Here is a 16,410-nt window from a genome sequence, read left to right as displayed (position 1 = left end):
TATGTAACCATTAAAAAGGGATAACACGAGATAGCGAGATGATTGTAAAATAAAAATCCCGCTGTCGCAAGTGGACAGCGTCAAGGAAACTGTCGTATAAAGTATACAATTATGCAATATATAAATTGTAGTTTTTATATTCGAGAGAAGACAACGACGCGTTACAGGTATAATATATATTTAATTACACACATGCGCGTATTTCAAAAACACAAAGTCTGATCGAAGACAAGATGAAAAATTAAATTGGCACGTTTCTTGCAGTCGTCTTTCTTTTTTTTCTCTCTCTCTCTCTCTCTCTCTCTCTCTCTCTCTTTCTCTCGAAACGGTGATTTTATTTCGTTTAAAATTTTCTCCTCTTTTTCTGCTTTTTTTATATTTAATTTCAATTTTTATAACAACACAGCGTCGTCGAGTGATGAAATTCGCCGTTGAAAAATGACACACACAGACACAACGTAACCGAAATTATTTGATTGGTGTAAAAAACGGAGAATTTATTAACCTCGATCTCTCTCCTTCACCGCGATGCTCATTCTTTATAATACGTGTCACAGTCTTTATTGTATCGTATACATATATACAGACACCTGTCCTGCATCTCGTGTATATCACACACACACACACACGCACGCGCACACTTCTTGGTGTTTGAGATACGTACATGTATAGGTATAAATTACCCGCACATAAAATCAATCGAGAAACGTCGAGAGGATTACTTATACTCTCCCATGCTTGTCGATGTTTTATAACGCAGACATTGATTTATAACATTTTTATACAATTTTATTACCGCGTTATATGTTTTCTCTGCATAGGTATAGAGTACATACCGTAAAAATAATACAGGCATGTAACAGCATACGTGCAGAGTGCCACGCGCCACGATGTCTGTACCCACCTATTCACCCTTCTTGGATTCGTTTGCATTTTCGTCGTTGCCTTAACGAGATAGACTGAGATAAATTTTTAGTCCTTAACTATTTTCATTTTTTACCACAATCGAAAAATATAGTTCCGGGTAGAAGATGAAAATTAGTTTTCTAGCTGTTACCGGAAAGTCTGGTATCCGTTACTATTCTTTTACTCCCTTGAGGAAATGGTTTCTAAAGATAATTTTGAAAACTTTGTTTCGAATGTTTGTAAAATATGGTACGTAGTGTTGTTCAGTTTATTTCCAAACTGTGCATGCGTGATTTTCAAAGAATATAGTCAAAGTATTGAGGAAAAGTTGAATTTTTAAACAAGTTTGGGTACAATATTGTGATCCTTGTTGCACGCGGAGTGAGAAAGATGATGTAAAATTCAAAAAGTTGAAATATACTCGCACAGAGTAGTTTACTCAACAAGGGGTTGGTGTAAAGAATCAGAAAAATCGAAAGTCTGACCGACCAGAATTTCGAACGCAAAAGTATCTACAATTCAAAACAAAGTAAGATCAAAGTTGTAAAATTTCAGCAAGCCAGAAATTCACGAAACTGAAAATCTTCGATAATTCGCAATTTCGACGCTTCGGGTTTTTAAATTATCTCATTTTCGTACTCACGGAACTTTGAGCATCGGGTTTCGGATCCTTCGAAACTTTGACGTATCTTGAAAGTTTCTTTTCTTCACTTCAAGTTTCCCCATGAAAAAAAATTTCGAATTCGTCGCTTTCGGACCTTTTCAAATTCGGAATATCAACCCTGTCCCGTCATCTTCACACGCGTTCGTCAAGAGATAAATCGAAATGTGGTCGAGACGAGAGAGACGAGACGAAAGGAGGAGAGTAGAGCACGGTATCGCGTGTGTAGAAGGGGACGACGACGATCGGGAAAGGGCGAGGCGATTCGCTGGAAGGAGAGGAGAGAGGAAAGGAGAGAAAGAGAGAGAGAGAGAGAGGAGAAGCGGCGTGGTGCTCCTCTTGGCTGAAGGATTACTTAGCGATAATGACGATCGGTCGGCAGATGGCGGCTGAGATAAAAACTTGCCTTACCGCCGCCTCTCTTGCTGCCAGCCTGCCTGCCTGCCTTAACAGTGCCGCCATATAATGCCATCCGTCCGTTCCTTCCACTGTACAGCAAGTATACAGCTACGTCGAGTCTGCCTCACGCGTATTGCTTCCTATTCGTTCCTATGCGAGTGGATCCGCACTGTGCAGTCTAGGATCGTTTATCAGTCGGATAAACGAGAATTTAAAAGGGCTGCAAAAGTCTCCGGAAACCGAGAATTTTTTTAAAACTAAGAAAAACACTTCATTTTTTATTTCCTGTACAATCATTTGATTTTTTTTTTCTCTCTTCCTCTCTTTGAAAACGAAACGGTGTTTAATTTACAACATTTTTTTCATTCTCTCCTTTACTTACGAGACACTTTCTTCTTTCACTCAACCCAGAATTCGAGATTCGAAACATCGAAATTCGTTGAAAATGTAACAATTGTCGAGTTACTTGTATTCATGAGCTATGCGAAGATCTATTTTAGATAAAAAAAAAAAAAATCGTAAAATTGAAAATAACTACTTGAAATATCGACAAAAATTCCGACATCGATGCTTCGTTTCGAGGAGCTTTTGAAATTGTTAATAATTTGTTGCGATCGGTCGTTTTCAGTGATTGTGTTTTTTTTTTGTTTTTATTTCTCAACCGGAATCAGATCACAAAAATTCGTCCAAACTTGCATCGCAATACACTTGATACATTCGAGTATAACGTATGCTCTTTATTACGCGTGCGTTTAAAATTTTTCGCAAACATCATACTCGTCTATACACGTGTATATGTATATTTATATGCGCAAATCTCTCTGAGTCGTGCTCGCGGCTCACGAAATGTCCCAAACGCACACTTGTGCGTGTGTAATTAATAGCCTGTCCGGTACGAGATACATACTAAATAGGGGTTGGCGTTTCGCATTGCACATTACATTGCATCGCGGCGCAATTCTCGAGGCACGCGACGCTGTAACGCGCAGATGAAAAAAAAAAAAAAAACTGAAAAACAAAAAAAAAAAACAAATCAAAAACGACAGAATCTTACAGACAGAATGAATAGAGAAAGGTAAATCAATTTATCGTTGCACAGGCGTTAAATTTTCGCAAAAGTTGCAAGAAAATATAGCAACGGATACTAGAAAACTAATTTTCATTTTCTACCTAGAACTATATTTTTCTATAGTGGTAAAAAATGAACATAGTTAAGGACCGACGGTAACCGGAAATAAAAATTTCTCGCAGTGTAACTTCCCGTTTCTTTTCACTGTAAGGCACAGTTTGCGCGCGTCTAGTTAAATACGATGTACCAAGCATAACTCGGAGGTGGATACAACGTGGCTTACAGGTGCCAGTGTGCTCGAGGTATAGTTAATTATTATCGTACAGCGAGGGCGGTTAATTTATGCTTGTAGATAATTTATGCCAGGTACAAGTCATGCTGCTGGACCTGTAGCTAGACGCCGCGGTATCTGCTCGTATATATATACATGTGTGTGTGTGTGTGTGTGTGTGTGTGTATAGATTTTGGTTTTGTATGGGAAAATACCGACGACGGGATGCTGGGAGCAAGGACTTTGGTACAGGGGGATGTATAGGGAAGATCGCGTTTACCTTCCTTTCGAGGTTCTCGCGAGCTGCAACCATGCAGATGACGATGATGAAGAAGAAGACGAAGGAGAAGAAGAAGAAGAACAAGAAGGAGAAGGAGAAGGAGCATGTTATACCTACTACAAACCGATGTTTACGAGCGGGGAGGATAACCTACCGCGTGTTTGTATAAGCGGAAGGATAATTAACGAAGCTCTCACTCTCACTCTCACTCTCACTCTCTCTATCTCTTTTTCCTCCCGGTCTCGTCCGTCGTTTACGCCATGTTTAATAATCTTTACTTCTCATTTTAAACCAACCGATGGTGCATCGGGCAGTGCACGTGCTATTTATACGCATGCGTGACATTTTTGTAACTCAACCAGTTACAGGATTGTATAATATGCGAGGGAATAGATTAATCGATACTCGATTTTCGTCAAACTGCGTGAAAACGCGAGGACGTGGAAGGGAAGTCAGTAACGTTACTCTGACAATGAACGATTAGGAGAAATCGTTACCTCGCACTTTCGGGTCGTCTGAAATTTCGTAAACCTTGTTAAAGAAATCAAAGTTGTATTTTTAAAAGCAAAATCTTTAAAAGTCATTCTAAATTGTAGGGTAACGATTTGATCCCTGATACTTCGTTACGTTAACTTTGCTAACTTCAGCCTCGTTCGATTTCGGATTTTGTATATTTTTCATCAGACCTTATCATTCATCACATTTTTTTATATTGATTACGGATTTTATTGTGATTTTTATTACACGCTACTTTAATGAAATTTGTATTGTGGGTGTAAATTTACACAATTGTGTCATTATATGTAATATTTCTTGTTACAATTATACAGTTATTATATACATTTGTACCGGTATAACCTTGCAGGCTATTTGAAAAAGATATTTTTTACTTTTTTTTTTTTTTGACCTCGACCGCCGTCGATGCAGATCGCGCAGCGAATCCAAGCATCTGCTGCTGTCGCTGCTGTCGAGTTCGCCGATAATGTAAAAGTACGATATTAACGGGCGTTGGTGCTGCGTGTACGTGTATGTTTATACACACGCACAAACGCACGCCTATACGGTCCGTTCATGCTGTAAACTCTGACCACTTTAGAAGATGGCGTGCACGCGTGCGATCTCCTTGGATATATATATATTTGCATATACATGTGAGACCCGATAGCGATAGATGGAAAGAATAATTCAACGAGAGGAAACAAAGCAAGACATTTAATGCAAGAAAAACAAGAATGAAGAAGAAATTGTTGCTGTAACAAATGAAATTTTTCTCCGTGCTTGTATACTTCCTGTACGACGTACTTTCTTTTATAAATTTTTCACGCTCGCAGGATATCTAGAGGGAGTGAAAAAAGATGCGAAAGTGGCTTTGCAGGCGTACACAGATGTAGGTGTAGATCAATCGTGAATTCGCGTTCCTTGACCGTACCGTTAACTTTCCGATTGGTATGTATGCACGTATAGGTACAACAACATACTGTAACTGCAGACGACTTTCTGGAGCGACGGAATGTCGACGTCCACCTTGTATACTCGGAAGTCGGGATACTTGGAAGACCGTTTTGTCTCGGTTCGTCGTTTTACGGATGCTGCTGCTGCTGCTGCTGTTGCATCTTTCCTCGACAGAAATTCTCAACCTCCAAACTCTCAACCTTAATAACGATACACGAGCCGAATCGTTGCGAAAATTTTATCAATTGCAATTTGCGAGAAAATGATTTTTCCGATAGCTAAAACAGGGCCAGGCCATTCGGAGAAACGTTGTCAAAAGTTGAAAAATTTATTTAAAAAGAGGTGTTAATAATACATAAATTTGTCAATGATAATATCTTGGCAAATATAATGTTTATCGCATGCATTCAAGAAGAAAGACAGTATCTAATGTATTGAATACCCAATGAACAATGAATTTATGTTATACTTAACTTGTTAATGTTCAGTATGTTTGCTTATCAATAATTAGTAGTAGGAATAAATCGATCAGGATGTGTCTACAAATGGCATTTCTGACATTCTCAGATATAACCAATCGATATTAAAAATGCGTTAGCTAATGTTAAAAAACGATAGTGGAAAAAACGAGTCAATGTTACGAATCGCTAGGAGGTGGGATGCAAAAATTTGCAAAAAATACGTTAACTAATGGCTTTTTTTTTTTTTTTTTTAACTACTGACCGCCATTTTGCGGAAATTGTTTCATTTTATTTTCTTTTAACTTTTGCAACGTACGGAGGTTCGCTTACACCTCCGAAGCTCCGAGCTACTAGGCACAGAATTATGGCGTAAGGCGAGTTTGCGCGCGCTGCTCGCGCGAGAGACGTTATCGCGTAATTGTCGGTTAATTTGCTACTAACAGGCGAAGAGAGCTCATACCCTCGGCCGTACAACAACCGAGCCGCATGCTTAACAGCTCTCTATGTATCAAAAGGCCGTTTCGCGAGACACGCGATCGTCGACTTGGTCTGTCTGTAAAAGCAACTTTCAGCCTGCGGGAAATTTTATACCTCGAATAGGTATCTCGAGGAAAGTTTCTTGTTCTGAATTTTTTCCGAACGTCAAAAATAGAAAAATATACCTCTCTCGCTTACGTGTACGAAGATAAAACAAAATAGAAGAAAAAAATTTTCACAGCGATGTGTGTGTGTGTAGACTAAATAGTTGTAATCAAATTTGCAAAAATTTTATTTTTCTTCATTATATTAACACTGAAATGTTTGATTGTTCAGCTAATTATATCCTTCCTTTTTTTTTTTCTACAGTAGGTATTGAAGTTAGTAACGTTAACGTAATAAACGTATCTCAACAAAACTCGTTGATTTACGATTTCGAGAAAGTTTAATCTGTACAATATCCGTACGTTTTCCTTTAATTATGAAAAATTCCTGAATTTCAATCAATCCTGAAGTTGCACGAGGCTGAAGTTAGTCAACGTTAACTTAACGATAAATCTTGTGAAAAAATCATTACTCTGCAATTGCAGGATGACTTTGAAAGAGTTGGCTTTTCAAAATTAGTGTATATTTCGTTTACAAACTGCATTAATAAATTTCAAAAATTTCGCTAATTTTTCCCAAACGCGCATCGTTACCGTAACGTTACTATCTTCGACCTCGTTGTTGTTGTTTTTTTTTTTTTGTCTCTGCTAGAAAAACTTGCTCGTACAATAGAAACCGTGAATCGTGGATGCGGAATGCATATAGATTTTGATTCCATTTCATATTTATGCACGTGGATCGGTATCGCGCGGTGTCGTATTATAGGAAGCTGCCGGCGGCTGCACGGTTCGATGGATGCAAGTCGACGGACTCTCGCCGAGATAGAAAAAGAGAGCAAGAAGAGAAAGAGAGAAAGAGAGAAAGAAGAGAATCCGTGATCTTATTCACCTCTCGCAGGAGCTCCAGGTCTTCCTCATCTCTTCCACGGGTCTTCGGTAGCGAGGCGGCGGGTTTTTTGGTAGCAGCATCGCTGGTTCCGCTGCAGCAGCAGCAGCAACAGCAGCCGATCTCGTCTGCCCCGAGGCTCTCGCATCATCGGGATCTCGGAGAGTTACCAGCGACGGGTTTAAACCGGACTCGGGTATCCAGTGTCCGAAATTCGCAAAAACGCCCCGGAAATTATCCCGACAATGCAAAGGCGCGGAGTTATCGCCGCCAAAAGTCGCCCGAAATTATCCGAGATATTTATTTGGACCCGGTTTCCGGCTTTTCCAACACGGTTTCAAACCGATTTGAACGCTCTCTTTCGAACCTCGAACCCTTCGCTGAACGCGCTCGGGAGTCCGGATCGTACGGGAGAAAAGATCAGCCCCACCCACGCGTGCATCTCAACCTGTTCCGTTCCTCTTCGTCCGGCGGTCGCGAGTCGCTGTTACAGGTGCCTCTGACGGGCGTTACGTTGAACCCGATTCCAGGAAGACCTGGACAAGGGTTTTCGGCGTTGCTTTAGAATTGCGGATCACCCCGATTTCCGTCTTTGGATTACCGGACATCACGTTCGAGTCGATTCGGCTATTGAGGAAAAAATTAACCATCGTTAGTCGAATTTCGAATTGTCTAAAATTAATTTTTTTAATAAATCGTTGTCGTGTTATAAAATTGATAAAGTGTATATTTTTTTATATCAATCTTTCGTTAGGATAAACGTTGCTGTTGGAAATTGTCATTGTTGATGAAAATTTAAAATATTTACGCGAGATTAGTGATGATTGTTGTAGTTGAGATTCGAAAGTCAGGAATTTGAACGTAGGATTAATTGCGGAATGTTTTTTTTTTTTTTTTTTCAAGGATCTTATTTTGAAAACAATTTTTTCATCGACATATTTGGAGAATGCGTTCACCACGACCTCTTTTTACCTCTTTTTCGAGAGGTTGAAGTTGGCAACGTTCAACGTCACGAAACATCGGGAAGAAATTCGTTATTTTGCCATTGAAAAATATGCGTATGTTTTGTTCGGTATGATTTAAAGAAATGCCGGACAATTTTAATTGTGCAAAACAGAGATTCTTCTTCTCGAACATGCATTGTTACAGTAACGTCAGGCACTAACTAACAGCACTAATAATAACAATAATAGGTTTAACGCAATTATTTGGATTAAAAAAATTTTTTTTTTTTTTCTAAATCAGTCAATCAGCGGTCGCGGCAAAAACGTGTTGAGTGTATTCATTTAAAAAGCTGCAAAATAAAAGAAAATGCGAAGCAATCGATGTATTTGATTTATCTCCGCGTGTTGTGCAGTTCGGTAGGCACATCATCAACAACAACAACAACAACAACGATACACGTTTGCACATGTAATTTCTTTTCCTTTCTTATTACCTATAACCTATTATATACATACGTGTATGTACGGGTAATATATAGGTATAGGTATTGTTAATAAGCCGCCGCCACTCTGCTGCTGTTGCTGCTGCTGTGCAATTGCCAGTAAGAACGGTAAATATAAATATCGTCATAAGTGGCGCTTCGGGTGCGATCGATCAGTAAGTCAGGCAGTCGCCTAACTGCAACTTATCATTGAAACGGTACGGCGTGATTAAGTTTTCCGCGTTCGTATTGCGGTTTGCACGCGGCTGCATTATTCTACCATTCAGCTTCCGTAAAAGTCTTTTTTTATTTTTTTTTTTTTTTTATTTTTTTATTCGCAATTTTTCATCAAAGTTAGGCACGTATAGAGATTTTTGCACGCCGCAGCGGCGGATCGAATCTCGGTTTATCAAACGACTTGGGGAAGATATTCTGCGAATTTGTTCTCTCAGTGTTCCGCTTGCTGAACAGTTTGAGGCGAATTAACGTACCCGCGAGATCCTTTTCTGAAAATACTGCTTCCAGTTGGAGTTTGCAGAAACTGTGCGAAGGCGTTGCGTTGCGTTGCGTTGCGTTCCAGCATGGAGCGCAGAATTGCTTAAGAGAAAATCACATTCCGTCGCACCTGTCGCGACTGTCTATATAAATTGAGGCAAGTTTTTCCCTCTGTCCAACGATAGATATACCTGTTGCTGCACCGGCCTGTCCGCACTTGCAATGTGCAACCTGCAGCAGCAGTCTGCAGGTTCCAGAGCTTGGCGATATAAACATAGCTGGTATACATACGAGAAGAAAACTCTCATACCCATCGTAATTCCGTAATACTGGATTCGTACCACGTGTGGATATACGTATACATACGTGTACCTGTGTCCTAAGCGCTATTCGCATATCGCATTATTTACCTCGGTGCTATGCAGCGTCCGTCACGTGCGGTAAGCCGTGCGAAATGAGGAACGGATGCAGAATTCATTTATACTGCATTTAACCCGACGTTCAAGTTCCAGTTCTTCTTAGTTTCCATTGCGTAGTTTTTGTTCCCTTTATTTTTTTCATTTATTTTATTTATTTGTTTTTTCTCGCGCACGTTTCCCTTTCCAGCAACGTTGTTCTCTCTTATCCAGGCTTGTGACTTGTCGTCTTGTTATCTTCTTTCCCAACCGACACGTGTGTCGTTGTAACGCGTAAAAGTATCCATTTCCCACCCTCCGCATGGATGCGCAACCTTACGACGATAATAACCACTTGGCCTGTACGAATCCCGCGAATGTGTAATAAGGATATTCTTATAACGTTGTAACACGTTGTACGGGAGAAGCGAAGAAGCGAAATAAAATTTTTACGCCTATGGAGAGAAAATAATGGGACGGTATTAGTTACGATGCGTCAAATATTACACGAGTGATTTACTACCAAACGTTTATTATTGTACGCGCATGCGGATAGTTGCGTAGACACCGCTTATAGTCCAGGATCGTATTCAAATTTCAAAATATTGTACCTGCCTATTCATCTTTATACAACGTACAGCTGTATATTCTCTTATTTGATACAGCTACCTTCTCAGTTTACTCAAACTTATGATAAATTGCCGTTCTATGCACGGATATGGTGGGCACCTACCTTCGGTATCATTTAACACTCACGAATTTTTACCGAGAGGAAGAAAAATAGGAAGATGGAAAAACCGACGTTGTGTCATCGAACACGCACCTAGGGTCAACACTTTCTTGGTGAATCCGAATCGCCCACCGGTGGGTCATAATCAATCAAATTGTACACGAAGAAGAACGGGGAAGAAATAATATAGTCAATGAAAAACAAAAATAAACAACTAACGTTGGAATAAAATAACATTAATTCAATACGTACATGTTATTATGAGCTGCTGAACTGTGTTAAGAAACTAAAAGAAAAAAAAAAGAAAAGAAAAAGAAAATGATAAAAGAAAAACACCCCATGGAAAACAGTTTATACAGTATTGCCAAGTCTTTCGAAAAACTTTCCCCCGAGTTCAATATCGCAACTCTTGTATAACTCATCGTCGTTGCCCGGTCGTTGAAGCGTGAACTAATCGTAAAGTCGGTCATCATTTTCTAATATTTCAAGGTTATAATTGACTGACCATTTCCATTGGATCTTTGAACCATTGAACAGGTGTATTTTGATCTCTGATCGGTGATCGTGATTTCTTCTTCTTCTTCCTCTTCTTTTTCTTCTTCTTCTTCTTTCCTTGCCACGTCTTTCCGTAAGAATTCGACGTATCGCCATAATTTTCTTTGGGATCTCCATCCCATCTACCGACTAGCGATTAACGTTGACCTTGGTTTCGAACAACCTCTCATCCTCGAGTATGGCGATTCCGTTTGAATCTCTCCATCGGTATGGCCAAAGAAACTGCGTTATACATCCGAGCCTCCGCAATTATAGCTACCACGATTACGGTCTGGTATTCGATACGCGGGACGAGGGGGTCACAGCCTAGGGACAGGAAAAAACCGGGCACCGAACGATTGGATCGGCCGATCGGAGTCAGGGAGAATGTTTTTTTTTTTTTTTTTTCACACACACATATGCATTTATATTTTTATAACTAATATTATACAACACGTATTCGTTTTTATCAGCGAAACTTTTCGTCCCGCAACTCTGCGACGTTGAAACGATTTATACGTGTGCTAATGTACAGGTAGAAGTTGGAAGATCGGAAGTTAAAAGACTTCCGTCGAACGATCACACCGATCTTTGACAATCAATCTGTTCGAAGGAAGCGTTGATGGATCGCTTTTCCGTCAAGATTTTAGTGATTTTAACACTTGTTTTAAAGTGGTATATATTTTATACATGTATATATCGAGAGGAATGCATGTGAGCAGCTTGGTGAATCATTTTTCACTGATTGCGTTTTTACATAATTATCTTCGGATATCAAACTTTCACAGACATATGTACGAATTTGATGAAACTTTTCAAACCTGACGAAAGAAGAAAAAAAAAAAACATATACGTTTTTCCTATCTGTAAAAATAATCGAAGATTGTACCCTGTATTGTTTATTAGATTATTCTGTGAAAAATAAGAGAATATATAAAATATAGGAATTCAAAATTCAGGCTGTTTCTAATCATGATTTGACGTTTTTCAAACCTCGCTAAAACCGATGGACGTAAATTTGTACCCTGAAACAAATAATAATAACAATAATAACAACAATAAAAACAGCAACAACAATAATTAAAAACAGTCGGAAAAACACTAGCTATGCAATATCGTTCTATTTTTTTTTGCTTTCTGTAACTCAACACGCAACGCCTAACGTCGTTTCGTTGTAAAGAAAAAGAAAGAAAAAAAAAAATAGAGGACTAATCGTTGTGTGAAAAAACTTGCTGTTCCAGGACGAGGTGGGAGGCAGTACGGTGGTAGCCTCGGAGGGTGTAGCGGTAGAAATAAGGAAGGGCCTTGGCGGCGGGTGCCGCGCGTCGCCGATGACGATGGCCGAGAGCGCCGTGGAGGACGCCGCAGCGCCCCCCGGACCGGCGAAGCCGCCACCCTGTACGAACAACAACACCCTGTCAGCGACGGCGAACCGGAACCACCGTCATCGCAAGCGAAAGCGGTTGTCGCAGGTCCTCGACATACTTCAGGCTCATCGGAGCTCGCCGAACGAGGGCGAGGTTTTCAGGTTCGAGGGTTCGACAACCGTCTCCGAGGAGGACGAGGAGGTCTTCGGATCGTCGAGGTCATCCTTGGCCGACTGCAGTCCCGGACGTCTGAACTTCTCCCCGCTCCGTCTGAAGGACGAGGCTGGAACCGGGGTCGAGGAGGATCATCCGCCGGGTTCGGTTCCGGGGTTGGGAACGGCCGTTGGAGCTCATCGTCGGAACCTGACTTTATCAAGCTACCATCCGGCTCTGAGGTACGCCGGTTGCGCCTGCGTTCATTGCGCGACGCCACCTTCGTTGCTTCTTCCTTCACCCGCCTCGCCGTTGACGCCTCTGACACCGGCGTCGTTGACTCCTCTTACGCCGGTATCACCGTCGTCCTACAGCTTCGAGCACTACCTCCACACGAAGTACCTGCCGGACATGTTCAGACGACGGAGTCATTCCGATTCCGACGTTCCGGGGTGGGAACGACCCTCGCCGATTCCACCCCCGCTTTCGAGGAGTGGATCCTTGGAGAACGAGGCGACGACGTCGCCGGCACCGACGACGACAACGACGACCAAGACTACGACGACGACGTCGTCGTCGAGCGGACCGGCTCAGGACTCGCCGCTCGATCTGTCGATGAAGAAGGGGATCGGAGGACGACCGCATCCCATTCATATCCTACCACCCGGTATCGTAACTCGAGGATCGGTAAGCGTTCCGGTCGTAAGAGGCGACGTTGCCTCGCCAACTACCAAGGAGAGCGTTGCCGTAAGGTACAACTTGGAGGTGTCACCCGTTGTCGAGGAGATGCCGCCCGGTGCCGACGTCGCTTACGTGTGTCCGGTTTGCGGTCAGATGTTCAGCCTTCACGATCGTCTCGCAAAGCACATGGCTTCGCGTCATCGTCGTCAGGGTCCCCAGGACGCTTCGGCAAAGGCTTACCTCTGCGATGTTTGCAAACGTAGTTTCGCCAGGTCGGACATGCTAACCAGACACATGCGGCTTCATACAGGTGTAAAACCGTACACTTGCCGCGTATGCGGACAGGTATTCAGCAGGTCCGATCACCTCAGCACTCATCAGCGTACCCATACGGGCGAGAAACCTTACAAGTGTCCTCAGTGTCCTTACGCCGCTTGTCGAAGGGACATGATAACGCGGCATATGCGGACCCACGCCAGGTATCCTGACGGACAGCCGTTGAAGAGTGAAATTGGCACACCCGAGGGCAGTCCTCCTTCACCGTCGCAGAATCATGGCGCACCCTCGCCATCGGCCGGATCAGCGAATGTCAAGATGGAGTGGAAAATGGAATGACGTTTGTCGAGGGTTCGGTGGTCGATGCTGACGATTATTATTATTATTATTATTATTATCATTATTATTTTTTATTATTACTATTATTATCCATATTGCTGATGATTTTAACGACGACGTCTATTATCGTTATCGTTACACCGATATTATACTGTTACTTCTTTCTACTCACTACAATCTTTATACTTCACTCTGTGTTGTGAATATTATTATCATTATTGTCATTATTATCATTATTATTATTATTATTATTATAAATTTTTGTACGATCGTTGCACGTTTGCGGTGGTGATGACTAACGATCTTGATCGAGACGAGATCATCGAATTTATTCGTGTCTGTTGCTTTTCATTAATGGACACACAACCGAACGATTACGTATACGATATACATATTTCTGATAAGCATACTTCGTATTTCTTATACATGTGTATATTGCAACATCGTTACAGTATTATATGTGCGTGTATGTATATATATATACATATATATGTGTGTATATAATATATTCATATATATATATATATGAATATATATGTGTTTAATAACCCCTTATTGCGGTTTTAACTATTATTATTATTATTGTTGTTATTGTTATTATTGTTATCATCATATTTCCAAGGGCTGAGTATGGGGGTACCCAATATACCGAAACGTAGAATTTATTACACACGGTGTAATAAAGCTGTTGAGAAATGTGGGATTCTTTTTTGTGTTATTCGAATTTTTCATAATCGAAAAATAATCGAACGGAAGGAGGATAACGAAAAGAAATGAAAATAGGTTATGAAAATCGATGTTTTTAACCTCTTATCCGGTGTCATCTACACCTCTGTCTGCATATCATTTTACAATACACGTTTTACCGCTGGTTACAATTGAGTCGGTTCCATAACATAAGCTTTCAAAAATCACGCAGCGTTTTGACGTCGTAGATTATGAAATTTTCATGTTTGAATAACTCTTGATACTCTTGTGCTGTGTCAGCATCGCATGGAGAAGATAAAAAAAAAAATTCAAAGTCATTATTGAAATATTTCGTGGTAAAGTCTCGAGTTTGTATTTTTTTTTTTTTTTTTTTCTATTAATAAAATGATTTCGTGACCTCTTTCAGCCAGCAAATACGCCGTGACGATAGGCAATGAGAATGGCGGCTGATAATGGCCGCCATTACGGCTAGTTTTATCCACTTCGCGACTTTGACCAGCCAGTTTTATTCGCCATTCGATAGATGGATGAAAATTTAAACACTCGCGAATTCCGTACTGTGTGCTCGATTGAGAAATGACAAGATTTTTGGTCAACGACTCGTCGTGCGAGCTTAATTTTCACGTTGAGAAAGTTCATTATAGTCTGTGACGTCAGAATTCCAGGTGTTCGCGTATGCTTTGGAATCTGCTAAGTAATAAATAAAAAAAAAAAAAATTAAAGAAAACAAACACTGCAGTTGAATTCACTCGATAACTTTAATCGACGACACGTTGCATAGAAGAGTATTAAAACAATTTTAATCGTCGGTACACTGATTAATCATTTTCAAAAATTAACGCAATTTTTAATAATTATATAACAATACACATGCGCAGAGGGATAGGATGTGAGATAAAGGTAAAGTTGGAGAAAAATTTCCCCCACCTGAACAAGAAATCAGCGAAACAGAAACATGGAAAAAAATAAAAATGAAAACAAAACAAAAAACGCAAGCATTCCGCTAAAACTACATACGTAAAACGTAACCCATAAGAAACGTGACACGACGCTGTGTGAGGAATTTAATTAGATGACCTTTTCTGATCGTATTTCTATTTCTATCATTATTATTATTATTATTATTATTATTATTATCACTATCATAAACACGATGTAGGAATTAAGTATGAATTAATTTCTATAATAAGCTCTCCGAGGTTAACATATTAAAGTAAACAGCTGTAAATATTCTATCTTATGTTCATAATAATGCTCCGACGTTGTGATCCTTAATATATTAATATCCGCATAATAATTTATTGAACTTCGTTCTTTTTTTTTTTTTTTTGCAATTCTTTTCTTTTCGTTAATTTTTTATTACATAGCTAAACTTGTTCGAGAAATTTCCATCGCGCAAGTCTGCAGTGCCAAATCTTGCTACCAGGACACTTGTAGTAAATTTCACGCAAGTGTAATCGATCTGATTGATCGCGGATGTTTTTCTTTCTTCTTTTTTTTTTTTTTTTTTTACATACTAACTTTCGTGCACCATTACTTAATCTTATTATATTATCTGTGTTTTTTTTTTTTTTATTTTTACCTAAGTCTACTTTGTTTTATCTCAAACTCGATTAATACACGTATTTTGTAATCGACCCGTGACGGCTCCTTTACACTTTTCTATCGACGAATCGAATTTTTTTTAGTAACCTAAATGCGGCGTAAAACAAAATATATATATAAAATGAAATCGGACATAATTATCTCGCGTTCAATTGCGAATGAAATTTTTATACCAATTAGAAAAATATTTTGTTTTTAATCAACGAAATTTGAGTGTATACTATACAAGGTACGTAAGTAAATACGATTAAAAGAAATTAAAAAATTAAAATTAAAAATACCGTAAATTTGACCGTAACACGAAGCTGTTCGCAAAATTATTCCATTGACTAGTTGTTTAATTGTAATCTATCAAAATCATATCTGCGCTCATGTTTAACATACGTTAAAATACGCGCTACGCAAATATGAAAAAAAAAAAGAAAGAAAAAAAAACATGTCCCGCGATGTTTGACTGACTAATTAACTGACACGCGAAAACAAAAATACAAGTTGTGGTCCATTACTGTGATGATAAACGAGATGAAATATTTTTTGATATAAGACTATATAAATACATATATACATGCATATATACATATATACATTGACAGAAAACGTATATTAACGTGCAAAAATTTTGCGAAAAGCTTCGAAACTTTTTTAAAAACAACATCTCGAGGTTTGATAAATAAAGTTAGTCATTATTGCGCACATATTCTGCAAATTTATACGTCATGTTATTAAATTTTACTC

General features: G+C 39.6%; 1 protein-coding gene across 1 annotated transcript in view; it reads left to right on the top strand.

The window, feature by feature from the left end:
• The window catches only part of LOC124297609 (early growth response factor homolog 1), a gene marked incomplete at its 5' end in the record, with an annotated part of 45,139 nt that extends 31,318 nt beyond the window's left edge, over positions 1-13,821 (top strand). Inside the window, one exon of the mRNA XM_046748822.1 lies at positions 11,788-13,821. Coding sequence (XP_046604778.1) covers positions 11,788-13,362 — 1,575 coding nt within the window. The remainder of the gene's footprint in view (positions 1-11,787) is intronic.
• Between the last annotated feature and the right edge of the window lie 2,589 nt (positions 13,822-16,410).

The sequence above is a fragment of the Neodiprion virginianus genome, chromosome 2 (assembly GCF_021901495.1).
Source record: "Neodiprion virginianus isolate iyNeoVirg1 chromosome 2, iyNeoVirg1.1, whole genome shotgun sequence".
NCBI lineage: Eukaryota > Metazoa > Arthropoda > Insecta > Hymenoptera > Diprionidae > Neodiprion > Neodiprion virginianus.
Note: the sequence above shows the minus strand (reverse complement) of the source record. Positions and strands in the feature narration are given on the sequence as shown.